General features: G+C 50.7%; 8 protein-coding genes across 8 annotated transcripts; 2 read left to right on the top strand and 6 right to left on the bottom strand.

Moving 5' to 3' along the window:
• Nucleotides 1-84: 84 nt before the first annotated feature.
• On the bottom strand, nucleotides 85-731 carry P153DRAFT_417098 (uncharacterized protein). The gene has a single exon (XM_033672157.1). The coding sequence runs from the start codon at nucleotides 470-472 to the stop codon at nucleotides 266-268; it is 207 nt and encodes a 68-aa protein (XP_033525277.1). The 5' UTR covers nucleotides 473-731; the 3' UTR covers nucleotides 85-265.
• A 295-nt stretch (nucleotides 732-1,026) lies between these two features.
• Nucleotides 1,027-3,013, bottom strand: P153DRAFT_395296 (kinase-like protein; the record flags this gene model as incomplete). The annotated part of the gene is made up of 4 exons (XM_033671392.1): nucleotides 1,027-2,032; nucleotides 2,093-2,447; nucleotides 2,511-2,809; nucleotides 2,857-3,013. 4 exons carry the CDS (start codon nucleotides 3,011-3,013, stop codon nucleotides 1,089-1,091), a joined length of 1,755 nt encoding a protein of 584 aa, XP_033525276.1. The 3' UTR covers nucleotides 1,027-1,088.
• A 457-nt stretch (nucleotides 3,014-3,470) lies between these two features.
• On the bottom strand, nucleotides 3,471-3,968 carry P153DRAFT_384107 (uncharacterized protein; the record flags this gene model as incomplete). Its single annotated transcript, XM_033670308.1, has 2 exons — nucleotides 3,471-3,587; nucleotides 3,630-3,968. 2 exons carry the CDS (start codon nucleotides 3,966-3,968, stop codon nucleotides 3,471-3,473), a joined length of 456 nt encoding a protein of 151 aa, XP_033525275.1.
• A 569-nt stretch (nucleotides 3,969-4,537) lies between these two features.
• On the bottom strand, nucleotides 4,538-5,756 carry P153DRAFT_336877 (uncharacterized protein). Its single transcript, XM_033665722.1, has 2 exons — nucleotides 4,906-5,756; nucleotides 4,538-4,818 (listed from the first exon to the last, which is right to left on the bottom strand). Exons 1-2 carry the CDS (start codon nucleotides 5,648-5,650, stop codon nucleotides 4,772-4,774), a joined length of 792 nt encoding a protein of 263 aa, XP_033525274.1. The 5' UTR covers nucleotides 5,651-5,756; the 3' UTR covers nucleotides 4,538-4,771.
• Nucleotides 5,757-6,307: 551 nt separating this feature from the next.
• Nucleotides 6,308-7,993, bottom strand: P153DRAFT_287537 (uncharacterized protein; the record flags this gene model as incomplete). The annotated part of the gene is made up of 1 exon (XM_033663543.1): nucleotides 6,308-7,993. The coding sequence occupies one exon, from the start codon at nucleotides 7,991-7,993 to the stop codon at nucleotides 6,308-6,310; it is 1,686 nt and encodes a 561-aa protein (XP_033525273.1).
• A 332-nt stretch (nucleotides 7,994-8,325) lies between these two features.
• Nucleotides 8,326-9,344, bottom strand: P153DRAFT_312960 (ARP23 complex 20 kDa subunit). Its single transcript, XM_033664863.1, has 5 exons — nucleotides 9,307-9,344; nucleotides 8,922-9,248; nucleotides 8,744-8,869; nucleotides 8,650-8,694; nucleotides 8,326-8,600 (listed from the first exon to the last, which is right to left on the bottom strand). Exons 1-5 carry the CDS (start codon nucleotides 9,307-9,309, stop codon nucleotides 8,592-8,594), a joined length of 510 nt encoding a protein of 169 aa, XP_033525272.1. The 5' UTR covers nucleotides 9,310-9,344; the 3' UTR covers nucleotides 8,326-8,591.
• Nucleotides 9,345-9,568: 224 nt separating this feature from the next.
• P153DRAFT_395292 (cysteine proteinase) lies at nucleotides 9,569-11,913 on the top strand. Its single transcript, XM_033671391.1, has 4 exons — nucleotides 9,569-9,599; nucleotides 9,657-10,068; nucleotides 10,117-11,351; nucleotides 11,401-11,913. The coding sequence occupies exons 1-4, from the start codon at nucleotides 9,584-9,586 to the stop codon at nucleotides 11,478-11,480; spliced, it is 1,743 nt and encodes a 580-aa protein (XP_033525271.1). The 5' UTR covers nucleotides 9,569-9,583; the 3' UTR covers nucleotides 11,481-11,913.
• Nucleotides 11,688-14,854, top strand: P153DRAFT_206353 (uncharacterized protein). Its single transcript, XM_033662539.1, has 6 exons — nucleotides 11,688-11,913; nucleotides 11,967-12,003; nucleotides 12,058-12,198; nucleotides 12,248-12,382; nucleotides 12,431-12,911; nucleotides 13,157-14,854. The coding sequence occupies exons 1-6, from the start codon at nucleotides 11,895-11,897 to the stop codon at nucleotides 14,579-14,581; spliced, it is 2,238 nt and encodes a 745-aa protein (XP_033525270.1). The 5' UTR covers nucleotides 11,688-11,894; the 3' UTR covers nucleotides 14,582-14,854.
• Nucleotides 14,855-15,070: the final 216 nt, after the last annotated feature.

The following is a 15,070-nucleotide window of genomic DNA, read 5'->3' as shown; positions in this document are numbered from 1 at the left end:
ACTCGATGTTCGAGCATTGAGCGCGTATGGGTAAGGCTATGGTGTACCATTATCAGTCACTACACAATATTCATCATCCTTCCCAAGGGCATTCTTCAACTCCTCTATCCACTGACGAAGTGGCTTCTTCCCCTCCTTCAGCTCCCTGTAAAGTATTCTGAGTAGCTCCGAAAGATGGTCTCGGTCTACAACTGCATCTTCCTCGACATACTCCTCCATGTACCCAATCATAGCTATTCCAAAGCTGCCGATACGCATCCCGACATCACGTGCGTGCAGCCGTAATTACGCTTCCAACACGACAAGAGAACTGGGAATAATCACTGGATATTCGGTAGTAGAGAACACGCCTGATCAGCGGTCTGGTCGTCTCTGTGGGAGGATGATATAATCGGATGCTGACACAACATATGAGGGAAGCGTAGCTTTCTGGGGCGATGAGAGAGATCCGACAATTGGAGGTAAGAACCATAGTGTCTCAGATTGGAGATACAGATTCACTGTAACATTCGAGCCGTCAGTGTGGATATGAAATGTTGGCGGCGGTGACTATCGGTGCTCTGGACTCGCTGGGCAAAGCTCATTCCGCAAACAGGGAGACAGGGTCTTGATTCTGGAAAGTATTCCGATGTTGACGGACAGACAATCAGCTGGAATTATAAAATCGATAGACTCAAGCAGGTTTTAGATGAGGTCTGAGATGTCTGCGGCGATTGATCACTTGTGCGAGGTTTACTGACCCAACGTCGAAGCCCATTCAATCTTTTACTGTCAATTAGCCAGGACGGGGGTTGAGCACTTGGCTCTTTACCGCCAGAATTACTGTGAAACATCTGGGAAGTGTCGGTTTCCAGCAGCTTCCATCTCATGTTTGTATCAGTTTGTTGTATTTGCAGTTTTAGAAATAGCAGGCACTTGTCTCTGCCTACATGCATTAGAACAGCTAGTCAGTTTATAAATAGACCTTCAATGCTATCTCTTCTTAGGTCACTCAGTGCTGGTCTAACAGGAAGACGCGTTCTTCGTGACGATGGGTTAAGCTACAATCCGCAACGAAAGGTACAGAGAGCTGATGGATATATCAAACTTTATCTGTCTTTGAATGGCCAGGCGTTCGTCCATAGCTCTCTCTCATCGGAAGTCCTTGATTCTACATGCAAAAATCTCTTTCGGGCTTTCTCCATCTTTTCAGACATCATGTCGTACTCCTTCGGTAAAACTGCGCCATCCCAACCTGTGTATGTACCAACCTCTTTCATCACTCGCGCCTTCCGCTCAACGTCTTTTTCCCACTTAGCCAAGTCGTCTCTCTGCTTCGAAAGTTCATAGTCTGAGTACACGAGAGGACAAGGCACCCTCGTAGGATCCTGGCCATTAATCTTGACCACCTTTTCCCATACCTCCGGTTCTGCGAGTCGAGTCAACATGCTCTGAACATAGGCTTCACCATCACCAAAGACAGATCCAATACGACTCATGATCTGACAAGGAAGGGTATTGCGGTACCGAAGTGTTCGTAGCAGGTCCGGGGCCTCCTTCTGAACGAATATCTGGTATAGTCCCCACATGGATTGGGCCTTGTGTAGACTTTGAGCCTTCTCTTTTGCGACTGGATCCAACGCTGCGAAGTTGGAAGGTAGCGTAGGCTGCTCGAAACCATCCAGTATTGGTCCATCATATTTAATCAGAGAGGGATAACTAACATGGAGAAAGGCAGGACTAAGATGCACATTTTGCCAGTCGATAATACCTGTTATCTCCGTGGGGCAATCCTCATTGACAAAGATGTTGTCAGAATGTAAGTCGTCATGCCAAAGAATTGAGGCGGTGTAGGCATCGTTCTTCGGCATAATAAGAGGAAGAATGCGACTATAGTGCTGGATTACCGCCATTTTGGATACCTTCGATGCGTGAAATCCTCCTGGGCCGTTGAATATGCCTTGCTGACGGTCCCGTGGAAACTCAGAGAATGCCTCGAGACACGCGATTTCCCGTTTCATGGTGGCATTTAAAACGTCTTCAGCTGATGCCCCTAGATCATAATATGTCAATGTGGTACTACTACCAGTAACTTTGTGCGTTGGGATCTTACATGGACCGCGGTCGACATCAATGTCTCCTCTTCTATCATCAAACCAGGCGCGGCTAGTAGTCGGACCAACGCTGAAAGTTTCATCGACTTCCGTGCCCCTGATCTCTAGAATATCTCTCGCATAGTAGAGTGAACCATAGTGAGGGAAGCGGGCCTTGGACAATCGTGCCGAGAAGGTTGCCAGTTGTCTCACAATATCAATCCGCTGAGTTCCTGACATGCCATCCCATAGACGGCCAAGCTCAACGCCAGAACACTTCTCCATGATGATATACTCGGCTCCAACACCATTAGTGTCTGCATGTGTACTATATGCCAGCACTTTCGGGACAGGAATCTGGAGGGGGTCTCGAATCTGTATCGTAGATCAGCTAGAGCCTTATAACTTACTGATCAAACTCAATGAAGGGGGCAGTACATAGTCCATAGTTGCTACTTCCGAAGCCGTAGTATAGTGCAGACGGCCTGCATTTGGGTTTGGGAGTCGGGCAATGAGTTTACGCCCGTCATCCATCGTCATCAGAAAGGTCTTGTTGAAGTTTCCTTCAGGCAGTTTCGTGACTTCTATACAATTTGCGCCAGGGCCCGCCGCATCTTCGGCGGCATGAGCCAGTGCCTTCAAATCGAACCTTAAATAGCGGCGCCGAAGTTGTTCGGGTTCATTCCAAAGCCAACGATGCGCTTTGTAGCTGAACACATCGTCTTCCGAAGCACGCCCTGAGAGTGAATTAGGATAATTTATTCTCCGCTAATATAAGTCTTACCCTGCGTTATGTTCTTAGCAATCGTGATCTCTTGTTCATTGGTAGAGCCCAGAAGAGAAGACTGGTGTTTATCTCTACATAACCATCTCGAAAAGAGATCAAAAGGCTGACGGAGCGAATGTGGCCGATTGTGGCGCGGCCTCAAGCGAGACAGCATTTGTTTTACCTATTTCGAGTCCTCAGGTGTTACCTCGTCTGCTGTGTTTGGACAAAAACTATCGTATTGGTATGCCGAGCTGGAGGGTGTATGGGGCGCGTAGAGAAGAGACCAGTTTACCGCAGGCCCGGTACCAGGAACAACCAGGTGAGGGGCTTTTCCGGTGACAGACCAATAGAAAACAAGGCACGCACCGAAATTAAGAATTTGCGTTCACAAACTTATGGAAAAACTCACCGACATGCAGGAACAGACATAGAACACTAGGTGTAGTCAGCCTTTTACATTACAAAAGTAAAGAAATTAGTTTTGATAAAACATCGATGTTTACCCATTGTTGTTCGCACCTAAATCAAGCAGTTAGTGCAAATTCTCTCCGCTTGACCAGGGCCAGTTATAAGGTAGGTAAAGTTTCTTGTGGCTTGCGACTATATTCCATCTACGTCCAAACAGATGTTCATTCCTTGAGATCGAATGGCCAAAGCTCTCTGGTATCGTCTTCATCCTTGATCGGCTCATCGTCCTCAGGGTTTTCATCCTCCAGTACGTGCTGCAGAAACGCCTCAAAGAATTCCTGATGCGTTATCTCAGTTACCTCTTAGTCTTCCGCGTGAACCCAACCATCAGGCGTAGCGTTGAGCAAACCCGACAGACTATGCTTCGTCTCGTGAGCCGCTTCGAGACGCTTGTAATCTTTCTTATGGGCCGCGTATTCGTCGGGACTGGATAAAGGGAATGGACACGAATCCGCAAAACCAAGCTTCTCCCAGCGTAGCGAAATCTCGATCAGCTCATCGCGAAAGGCAACGGCGCCATGAGCCCAGGTCCGGTAGCAGTAGCGAAAAGGCCGGAAGAACGACTCATCCATTGACTTAGCCTCCGACAGCTTCACTGGACTATAGACGATCGTTTGTTCGTCGTAAATGGGATTTTGTACATAAGAAGCGCAAACCATGGCCACCTGCCGATGTATTGCTGCTTTTTGGTAGTAATTGCTCGTTTGAGTTTGATACGCAGTAACTCTCTGCACCTTCCCCTTGATCCGTTGTTGACTCCCTTCCTGGGTTTGGATTATTGACCCCTTCCTTTCTCACTGGCTTTGGACGTTGCTTCTTACGACAACCACCGTTACTGCTCAGATTGAGCCTGTAGCCTTCTCCCGCACTAGCGGTCCTACTGTTGTGCTCTGCATAAAGTCTGTCTACTGCTCGCAATCATCCATCTCTTCTTCACATCACGATCCACCAACACTTCCACGCATGCGACGCAATTCAGCCTTTCTTTTTAGCTCATAAATCACAGCATTTTCTTTCATGACAACATTGATCTTCTCACCACCTCTTTCTTTCTGATACGGCCACCCTACCATCAGACACTTGGCCGCATCGACGCACATCACCGTTGTTTGCTGTCTCTCCACATCGGCATGCACGGTCGGGGTTTTTTGCTTTGGCATTTCTCTTCCCGCACTCACCAGTAACTTGCTGACGAAAGGAAACTCTCGGGTCTCACAGATCTTTTCAACTCCCACACCGCGTTTGCATCAGCAGCTGTTCATCAATGTTCGAGCCAAATGATTCTCCTATTAACACGACTTCATGCTATCTCTCCTTGTCTCGTTCCGTCTCTAACTCAGTCCGTATTGTCTTGTTGTCAAAAATCGCTTCGTGGGCATCTCTATGCATTCTGTATGGTCTCCGCGTCTTGTACAAGGTCCGAATCGGCCCGTGTTCGATGCACGAGTATATATGGCAAGGCTTAGAGGTTTGGAGGTTTCAGAGGTCTGGAGATCGGGCTGCCTGATTCTGCTCGTTTTGTGTCAGTTGGTTGCTTTAGAGCTGCAGCACTGGAACAAGGTGTATATATTCGAGTTCAATGCAATTCAGGCTCACCTGTCTCATCCATCGTGAACGCACTTGACAATTCTCTTTCTGTCATAGGTCCCAAATGCGAACTATCGTTTCTCCTTTCTTCCCCATCGCCCACTCCATTCCCTTCCTCGTCGCTTCCTCCATCTTCTTCCTCATCGCCTGCCGTCCTGGTATTTTTTGACATGATTCGTCGTGCGTGACGACGGCGACGACACGCCTTCTTCTTTCTCTGGCGAGCCATCATCTTTACTCTTGCTGCATCCACAGTATTGCCTTCTGCCCCATCATCTACGACTGAGACTTGGACATTGTATGGCGAAAGTCGTTTTACACTCGCCAGGACTCTTTTCATCATCGAGCGGTCCTCCGTGCTCACCACGGATTCAAGACTCTTGGGACCGTGAGCTCGGTGGTATTTGATCAGTTCAACCACCGCTGGCAAACTACAGAGCACCGTGACACTCTGCACCTTGATGCGTGCGGTAGTACATTGTCGTTTGAGTGTACTGCGTGCTAGCCCCATGGCAAGTATGAGCGCGAACATATGAGCTCTTTCGCGCGTTTTGACGTTCTTGGCTCTGACCTGGCCACGCTCGATGCCGTGTTTATGCTCCTCCATTGGTAGAGTGCTGGCCTGGGCTGCGCCTGTCGCCGCGCTTTGGATGATACCGATACCGATGCCCTCGTTGTGACCGAAGTCGACCGCTGTGTGCAGGACCAGGGAAAGTGGATGGGTGACTGGTGGAATATTGCTGAGTTCGGACATCTTGGGAAGTGAAAGATACACAAGAAGGCTTAGGCGGTTTTGTAGAGTAACCTTGTGGATGGGACGAAAAGATCCTCATGGAGATAAGATTTGGGGGCGATGTAGATGATATGTCGTTGGCTTTTTCGATGATTATAGTGGAAGGCACTAAGAAGAGGGTCATGGGTCACGCAATCTCAATCCCGCTTGCGGCTCCATGGTTGATGTGTAGTCGCTTAGGAGTATTAACGCTGAGTGGGCCACCATAGCTTGGGCAGGGCCCTTTGAACCGCTGTTTCGTTGACTATTCGAAGCGGATACTATTGGTCGGCGGTGAGCATCTTGGGCTGACGCATACCATCTTTAAATGCATCGTATAGTATACAATGTTGGAGATGCACAAAACAAAAAATTCCGCGGGATGTTCCGTTGGGCAAATGGAGATTGTGGGGGATGTTTAAGGGCATCGATGTACTTTTGCGTCCAGGATCAGGATTGATGTCTCCGCAACTGGTAAAGACTAAGCTAGAATCGAATCGATTCTTCTACACTGCATTATGTGCTTGTTTGGGCTGTCTCGAGTTCATCTCTCTTGTGCTAATCCTTGGCCTAAGGGATAAAGTCCCCCGAACGCTTGCTCTACGTGACTTTCAAGTTTCACTCCACAACCATAGACTTTTAGTTCGGCGGCGGGATCCGCCCCACCTTATCAACTTCTTCTTGTACACAATACTCAAAGTATTCGCGATCCACCAATCCCTCTCCATAGTCTTCATCCTCCCAGTGTTCTTTCAGACCGTCACCCCATGGCGTACGTCCGATCTGCTGAAAAAGCTCATGAAGCTCGGGATCCGGACGCCACTTGCCGACTTTCCACCAGAGTAGAGGAACTTCTGTAGGAAGGTTTCCACCCTGCTGAGTAAAGTTAGGCTCGCCTGTCGCTTGATAATGCACTCCCCAAGCGAGTCTATCCCTGTCTGTACAGTTTTCTGGAAGCCAGTCAGTCTCTAATTCTTCATCATCTTCATCATTAGGCGCCCACGCAAGAGGGCACCAGAGCACCGCTTCTTGGAGAGCCCTCATGTTTGATGCTGCCTTGGCAAAGGCTGCAAGGAACGGTCGTAGTGTAGTATCATTCGGCACCATGCGGATGCGGGTGTTTGGGCTCCCCCTGTATCGCCGGTCTCCCTCTTCCTCAATCTGCCCGTCCATTTCTTCGTCATAGGGGGTTGTTTCCAAGGGTGGGTATGAGGCATTAGTGACCTTGAATGCAGCTGTGTCGTGCCCTTCGCCGTTTGGTCCTATGAAATACCATTGTCCCGACGGGCTAACCATGTGGAACATGACAACGAGACTCTCGAGATTCGGCCAGGAAGGGGTGCAATTATCTTTGGACCAGAACAGCGTTTCGTCCGCTACTACACGCAAGTGAAGCCGTCGGAGATGGTGTGAGAGGTGGCGTAGACTGGTGCTGAAAAGATCATTAGCCGCTGGGCTTACCAGATTAGGTTGTGCTGTGAGATGGTCGATATGCGTGCTACTGTGTAGGTCATGGAGAAAGTCTAAACGAATGCGCCGAAGTGAATCAGGCAGACGTGCAGACAAGAGAGCTTTTGCAAAATCCTGTCTTGTGTCCCGACGTGGGCCAGCCCAATCTTGCGTGAGATATCTTGTCGCTTCTTGTTCCGTCTTCGGCGACCATTCATCACCTCCAATTCGACAGCCCCAGTACTCAAGATTCGGCAACTTGACGACAAGGTCGACCATCACACGGTAGTCCGGTTTCACTCGCGCCCAATTATAATCCGCATCATCTGCTCTTCTGCCGAACGACCCGTCCCAGTCATCTCCTACCTCCAGGGAACGAACCGATTTGAGTAACGGAAGTGCCTCGGGTTCCAACAAATGGACGCGCCAGCTCAAGTGATGATGGTACGAGAGTGAACGTCCGCGAAAGATTGGTCGCGAGGGAGAGCTTATCGCGAGCCGAACTGTTCCAGGTTTATTCTGGTTTCCTGCACGTTCTTCGACCGTTTTCATGGTCTTGAACAGAAACGTGATTTGTTGAGTGAAACTCTTGTCATGCTTGCTCACTTGGTCCGCGTTGTCGCGACGCTGGCTGTCTTCAGGAAGAGGAAGGCGGATCCCGAATTCCAGATCGCGCAAATAAAGAAGCCGATGACCAGAGAAAGTGTCAATGAACTTCTCGGCGGTGTCTTCGTTTAGGGCGAATCTTGCAAATGCTCCAGAGTATTTTTCAGTGGAAAAGCGGAATGCATGAGACAGCAATAGTGTATTCTTGAGGTCATCAGGAGAGAGATAACTGCTTATTCGGTCGACTAATTCCTGTGGAAGCTGGTCCATGGTCGCGAATCGTTTACAGGTAGCGAGCGAAGTAGAGGTGCTGGTCGAGAACATGGATGGAAGAATACCTTGAAATCTAGCCTTTACATACTAAGTTACTATATATGTATTGTACCAGCGGACTAGTAGTTAGGTAAGTAGCTATTAGCGAATCCCCGCTGTTGTATGTTTTTGTGTATTCTGATTTTGTCAAGACCTTTTGTATGCACATGTGTGGATGTGGAGTCCGTGCGTTATGTGCCTAGAGAATGTCACGTGAGCGCAATCCTTCTGCGTGATAGTGTTCTCCGAACGTCGTTCACCAGTGTCTTTTGCTCTTTGGTATCCCCGCTGTTCTGTTACTTTGGAAAGAATGACCTGCGAGTTGCTATTTCCAAGTCTCAAGTTAACTTACATCGCTTGGCAGCTAAGAGAAGGTTTGTGGAGAGCAGTTCTTTTTATTTGGATACTGGTGCAGACCTAGGCTTTCATCCACACAGGCTATCTTGGATAGAAGTGTCTTTATGTGGGTACCTCGGTCTTCTAATAATTGTGGTGAAAAGTAGCTATTTCCTTCGCCCTGGCGCCAGAATGTGCAGTATTCGCTCAACATGCATGCTTAATCAAACTGCCACCTGTTAGCGTTGCTCTCTCTTGATTCTAGAGTTAAAACGTACTGGAGTAAGGAAAGACTCAGCTACGAAACGTGCTCGTGCGTTTAGCTAAACATTTGTTAGCTCTTGGACCAAATGAAGATAGACGGCTTCTTACGAAGAGCTTCATCTCGGATATTTCCTTGTCGACCTCCTCCATGAACTGGATGATGAAGTCAACCAGCTTGTGCTTCAGCATTTCCTCGGTGTGGAAGTTCGTAATCAGGAACGAGATGTCGTAACCCTTTGCACCATTAGCCATGCGTTGTCATCCGCCAATCCCACGAGTAGCCCACCTTGATTGGTTTCCTCCGCAGAATGAAGAACGACTCGGCTCTTTGTGTCAGGAAACGCGTGAACTTGTGCACCAGGATATGCTCAATCTCGTCTGCCTGCTTGATCTTGATGCTTATCCGCACACTGTTGATGCTGGGCTCGATGAGCACCCTCTCGTTCTCATTTCGCGAGACGGTAAGCGGGTTCAGGATGACTTCGGGAGAGCTCGCAGCTTCGATTTCGGGGACATTGTGTCGTTCGGAGGCTTGGGAAGCGAAGTTGGAAAGGGAGAGGGCAGCTGTGAGCGACGTGCGCACGCATTGCAGGTACGGACGCAGTGATTGGGACTGTACATGTCAGCATTCGGGGTACAATGAGGTCAAGGAAACACTGGAGCAACAATACCATTGCAGCAGAAGCTCGAGGATGGCTCGAAACCCGGATGCAGAGCTGTAGTCGGGCTATGACCTGCCAGTCTGCTGTCGTGGTAGCGCCTGGCGGGGCGTGTTGCTGGCCGGGGTCCAAAGTTGCAGGGATCCGAGGCTTGGCGCGCCTTCCTCATGCTTCGGCCATAGACCATACTTTGCCCCACGGGCTTCTCTATAAACACAAACTCGCCGCTGCTCCACGGGGCTCTCATCGCACTCTCACCTTAGCAAAACCAGGCGCTGAGTAGCTCATCATGGCATCCATACCAGGTATGTATACGTCCAGTCGCGCTTCCTACGCGTCTCCGCTCACTCGTTTGCTTTTAGTCATCGTCAAGCACCAGGGCAAGAAGCATGAAGTCGAGGTCGACGCCACTTCCAACGGCGAGACGTTCAAGTACCAGCTCTTCTCCATCACCGGCGTCGAGCCCGAGCGCCAGAAGATTCTCGTCAAGGGCGGCCAGCTCAAAGATGACGCCGACATGTCCAAGCTGGGTCTTAAGCCCAATCAGACCATCATGATGCTGGGTACCCCCTCCGGCGACGCGAAGGTCATCGAGAAGCCCAAGGACAAGATCAAGTTCTTGGAGGATATGGACGAGGCCGAAGCAGCGCAGTTGGAAGGTGCCACACCCGCTGGTCTGCAGAACCTGGGCAACACGTGTTACATGAACTCGACGCTCCAGACGCTGAGGTCGATCCCCGAGCTGCAAGAGGAGCTCCTACGGTACTCTACTAGGTGAGGTTTGTCTTCTAAAGTATGGCAGTGGCAAAGCTAATGAGACAGTGGCGCTGGATCATCTAGCTCAGCAAACCAGCTCAGCCAGTTCGGTCTCGGTGGGCTTGGTGCGTCTACTGATCTTACAGGCTCTCTCCGCGATCTTTTTAAGCAAATGTCCGAAACACAGCAAGGCTTCCCGCCACTCATGTTTTTGAATGCCCTGAGAACCGCCTTCCCACAATTTGCTCAAAAGTCAAAGGACGGACACGGTTATGCGCAGCAGGATGCGGAAGAGGCCTGGTCTCAGATTGTTTCCCAGCTTCGTCAAAAGCTGAAGTGGAAGGACACTGCGGGCTCGGACGAGGGCAAGCAGGCGGAACTGTCTTGGATCGACAAATACATGGCAGGGAAATTCGAGTCAGTCATGGAGTGCGACGAGCCTGCAGCCAAGGAACTTGGAGAGGAGCCTATCAACAGCGAGGATCTTTTCTTCAAGCTCAACTGCCACATCAACGTCGAGACGAACCATCTCCGTGATGGACTCGCTGCCGGGTTGAAGGAGCAGATCGAGAAGCGCTCCGAGCTCCTAGGCCGCAACGCACTGTACACAAAGACCTCACGCATAGCACGGCTCCCGAAACATCTCCCAGTACACTTTGTACGCTTCGACTGGCGGCGAGACACCAACAAGAAGGCAAAAATTATGCGAAAAGTCACATTCCCAGAAGAGTTGGATGTTCTGGAATTCTGCACAGACGATCTGAGGAAGCTGCTGGTCCCGATCCGTGATAAGATTCGCGACCTTCGCAAGGAAGAGCTTGATGTGGAGCGTGCGCGCAAGCGACAGAAGCGCATGAAGGCCGGCGAAGAGAACGATGCCGGGCCTACCGCTAGTGAGCCCCTTGCTAAGAAAAAGGCAGCAGCTGAAAAGAAGGAAGAAACGAAGAAAGCTCCTGAGGACACTGAGATGGCGGACGTCGAGTACAAGACTGACGCTCAGATCGAGGCTGAACGTGCAGCATCTATCCTTGCTGCGAAGAAGGAGCTTCTGGCATTGGTCGATCCCACACTTGGCGCAGACGAGGGTGCCAACCAGACAGGTCTTTACGAGCTTCGAGGTGTCATCACTCATCAGGGTGCCAGCGCCGACAGCGGTCACTACACTTCATTCGTCAAGAAGCTGGGTGCCAAAGACCCGGCCACTGGCAAGCGGAAAGAGGAAGACGGCAACTGGTGGTGGTTCAACGACGAGAAGGTCTCTGAGGTCGATTCTGAAAGGATTCAGACCTTGTCTGGTGGAGGTGAGTACTATGATTTTATATAGTCGCTACATTGACTGACTCCATCCAGGCCAAAGCCACTCGGCCCTGATCCTCCTGTATCGTGCAGTTCCGCTGCCCGTCGTGGACGAGGATGTGAAGATGACCTAAGTGACAGCTCACCTCCATATGCATCTAGATTCCCCATTGCTCAGAGCTTAGCGTTGGTCATGTATGGGATTGGCGTTGCATAAGAGACGGGGATCCGGTATAGGCCACTATGGCCATAGCATGTATTACGACTCAACGAATTCAAGAATGCGTGGCATGAACAGCGGTATGCTATTTTGACCAGTTGTGCCCATTTTCCATCTCGTCTTCACGTTCACCTCCTCACCACGCGTCGTCGAAACGCGTCCGCGTCGAACACAACGCCAAGCCACATGTGCCATCTTGCTCCTTGCCCACACTCTCATTTCCTTCCACTACAGTTTCAATACCCACATAGCCTACTTGATCCCGCTGTAGACTTTCTGTTGTATCATCTTGTTCATTAGTATTTCGTCGCATGTACTGCGTATCACCATGTTCTATTCCCACGAAGGTGAGCTTCACTGAGCGAGATACCCAGCCGGAATTCCAAACTGACCTATATAGTATTAACGAACCGAAAATATGGCGTGGCAACAGTCTGGTGAGCTGAGCAGGCGTGGAGTTCGCTCTCTATATGTACTGACCACACGCGCAGGCTGGTTGCAACGCTCGGTAACAAGTCCAGCCTGAAGAAGATCAACCGCAAGCAGATTCTCGATGTCGATGTGACAAAAGCATGTCGGACTGTTGTGGATCCTGTGGCACCTATGGCTCTACGTCTGCAGGGCAATTTATTGTAAGTCGCGCCGCAGGTTCTGGAGAAGGCAATGCTAACGCAGGCGAAGGTATGGCGTGTCGCGTGTATATTTGCAGCAATGCGGTTATGTTCTCTCCGATGCACAGAACGTGCAGAGCCAGATTAGGGTGTTATTGCGGACGGTGAAGAATGCCGGACTGGATCCAGAGGCCGGTAAGGCGAGGTGAGTTTCCATACCTGTCATCCTAAAACCATGTCTAACCGGACGCAGACCCGAGCAGCTCGTCCTCCCAGATGACCCATACTTCCTCCCCGGGTTCGACCTCCCTCCCCCAGAGCTACTTGCAGAGTTCGGTCTCGACTTCGGCCCCGACCAACTACACTCCGGCGACTCACAGGCACTGATCTCCTTTGCCTCGCAACGCTCTCAATCATCGCAGGCTAGTGCTATTGGCGGGTTAGTTCTACCAAGCTCCTCCTCCGGTGTGCCAGGCGACTTCCAGATCGAGGGCGACAATGGACCAGGCAGCGTTGGTGGCCGCAGTGGCATGCTTGGTGCAGACAATATGATGCTTGACCTGGCGGATCCAGACTTCACATTCGACGCGAACGGGGAGTTGGTCGACTTCCCGCCGAGGAGTGTGATGTCTGGGACGCCTGCTATGTCGGGAGGTGCGGCGATGTTGAGCGATGCTGGGGCGAGTGCGAGGGTGAGACGGGAGCATGAGGATGGACAACAGTTTGGCGTGCAGGTGAGTTTCGCTGCACTCTCTCTTATCTTTTTGTTCTGCGATCTCACTTGCTTGTCTCGTTGATGAACTCTCTACTACTCACGTCGACTCTTATCATGCATGCGCACGATCTCACCTTGGATCTGGACACTCCTCCTCTTGTATCTTTGTTATGTCTCTCTCAATATGTCTTCTTTCTTCCATAGCTCTTTCGCCTGATTATTCAACCTTCAAACTCCCTTACAATGAGCGCTCACATTTACCAGATACCCGGCGACCTGATGGATCTCGATTTGCCCAACTTCGCAGATGATCTGCCGGATGACAGTGTCGTCCCAGCATCCGACCAACAGCAGCACAGCGACCAACCGGAGATCCTAGAGTCTACATCCTCAGTCTCTGCACCCATGCGCCGGAAGAAGCGAGCCGCACGCGTCTTGCCCTCAGACGCTGCGATGGAAATCCATAACAGGGATCTTGCCGACTGGAACCTCAACTACTTGCAGAATATGGAAGTGGCTTCTCGGACCAAGAATCGGTCTCACATCACCCAACAAGCAAAGAAGAACGCAGAATACTATATGTGGGGTTCTGGAGTCGGAGGCATCGCCCATGGGTTCCTCGGTCCAACAGGTACTAATCCATTCGACCGGTTCATCGGCGACAACTTCTTCGAGCTGTTCACTGGCATGAGCCGGAAACCGGTCGCTGGATCGAAGCACGATCGTGACAGTGGTATCGATGAAGCAACCCAACAGGAATCTCGACGTGTGCGTCATAAGACCGGCGAGTCGGAAGAGCAAATCGGTCGAGGAGCAGAAGATGAAGGCTTCTTTATGCCTGGGGGCGACGAGATCGAATTGCCCCGTGAAGCTGGCTCCGCTCTCGATGATCAGCACATCTTCTCTGCCATGCCATGGAACATGAGCGCTTCGATTCGCGGTTCCTCTGCCGTTCCGCGCAGCGGACGTGGTGGTGTGATAGGATCTGGGCGCGGAAGTCGATTGGTCTCTGCGTCTCCGTTGCTTGGTCGTGGTCAGCCTATCGGACTTGACGTTCTGAGGAGTCTCGACAGCGATGCCTTTGGTGGCGATGATTTCGGTCTGCTGGGACCCAGCTCAGACTACCCCGAGCCCGCACCTCCACTCCAACCATCCGCACGTGTTCGCGAGGCGTTGTCCGCAGAGGGCGAGAACTTCCTCACTTTCGTCACTGATGCGATTACCGAGAAGCGCAGCCAGGCTCAATACATGTCCGATGATTTACAAGCTGCTGCCATTGCAGATATCGATGAGGTCTCGTTCGAAGAACTCCTTCCACCAACTGAGAACACCAAGATGATCGCCTGTCAAGGCTTCTTGATGGTTCTCGCCCTCGGCACAAAGGGTATGCTCGACGTTCAGCAGCCGCTCGAGTTCGGCGTAATCAACCTGAAACTCACACAAAAGGCCAGGGCTATGCAAGTCGTTGAAATCAGTGACGGCGAGAGTTCGGGGGAAGAGGATGAGTCTGAGGCCGCTGATCCGGTTGGGCAAGAAGCACAAGGCGATGAGGAGATGAGTGCAGATGGAGAGGATGAGAGTGCACAAGAGGATGAGTTGGAACAAGAAGAAGGCCACTTCGACGAACAGTTCGCTGCTGGCCATGCTGCTTACGAAGACGATGATCGCGACTCGCTTTATGACGACTGAACGATTTCTTACGGTATCTATCGGGCGTTGTCGATCTAAACGGATATACCCACCACATGCGGCTTCAGGATCTACGAGTTTCATCAGGTTCTTTCCAGAACCAAGATGTTCTGTACCGAAATGACCGTGCTTAGCATAAACAGCAGTGTGTCTGTTACACACATCTTTTCTTGTCTTCCGCTAGCATCTACTGTCATATTTGTTTTCCATCGGTCAAAAAAGTTCATGATTTGAGCGAATGTACCATAAAGTCATCAGAAGCGGGAGCTCGCATAAAGTAGTGCGGTAGCACAAGCGTTAGATATAGTCAAAACTCCATACTGTTCATTTCAATCCGTTTTCTTCTCACAAGGTGTGTCGATTCGGCGTCTCGATGTTCCCGGTAGTAGTGAATCGGCACAGGGGGGGATCAAACCAAGCTGGACCCTTCACTTTCACTCACAGCTCAGGCCAAGCTCCATTTAACCCAAAAAAAAGATCTTTACACTC

The sequence above is a fragment of the Dothidotthia symphoricarpi genome (genome assembly GCF_010015815.1).
Source record: "Dothidotthia symphoricarpi CBS 119687 unplaced genomic scaffold P153scaffold_7, whole genome shotgun sequence".
In the NCBI taxonomy this organism is placed as follows: domain Eukaryota; kingdom Fungi; phylum Ascomycota; class Dothideomycetes; order Pleosporales; family Dothidotthiaceae; genus Dothidotthia; species Dothidotthia symphoricarpi.
This window is presented reverse-complemented; position numbering and strand designations above follow the sequence as displayed.

Bases quoted from the DNA above. Each gene is read 5' to 3' on its own strand.
- P153DRAFT_417098 (XM_033672157.1), bottom strand. From the start codon at position 472: ATGGTTCTTACCTCCAATTGTCGGATCTCTCTCATCGCCCCAGAAAGC.
- P153DRAFT_336877 (XM_033665722.1), bottom strand. From the start codon at position 5,650: ATGTCCGAACTCAGCAATATTCCACCAGTCACCCATCCACTTTCCCTG. The intron at 4,819-4,905 runs GTGAGCCTGAAT...CAAAACGAGCAG, and splicing joins GTTCACGATGGATGAGACAG to AATCAGGCAGCCCGATCTCC.
- P153DRAFT_312960 (XM_033664863.1), bottom strand. The intron at 8,870-8,921 runs GTGGGCTACTCG...AATGGTGCAAAG, and splicing joins TGCGGAGGAAACCAATCAAG to GGTTACGACATCTCGTTCCT. The intron at 8,695-8,743 runs GTAAGAAGCCGT...ACAAATGTTTAG, and splicing joins TATCCGAGATGAAGCTCTTC to CTAAACGCACGAGCACGTTT.
- P153DRAFT_395292 (XM_033671391.1), top strand. The intron at 10,069-10,116 runs GTGAGGTTTGTC...CTAATGAGACAG, and splicing joins CTCCTACGGTACTCTACTAG to TGGCGCTGGATCATCTAGCT. The intron at 11,352-11,400 runs GTGAGTACTATG...GACTCCATCCAG, and splicing joins TCAGACCTTGTCTGGTGGAG to GCCAAAGCCACTCGGCCCTG.
- P153DRAFT_206353 (XM_033662539.1), top strand. The intron at 12,004-12,057 runs GTGAGCTGAGCA...CCACACGCGCAG, and splicing joins TATGGCGTGGCAACAGTCTG to GCTGGTTGCAACGCTCGGTA. The intron at 12,199-12,247 runs GTAAGTCGCGCC...ACGCAGGCGAAG, and splicing joins CGTCTGCAGGGCAATTTATT to GTATGGCGTGTCGCGTGTAT.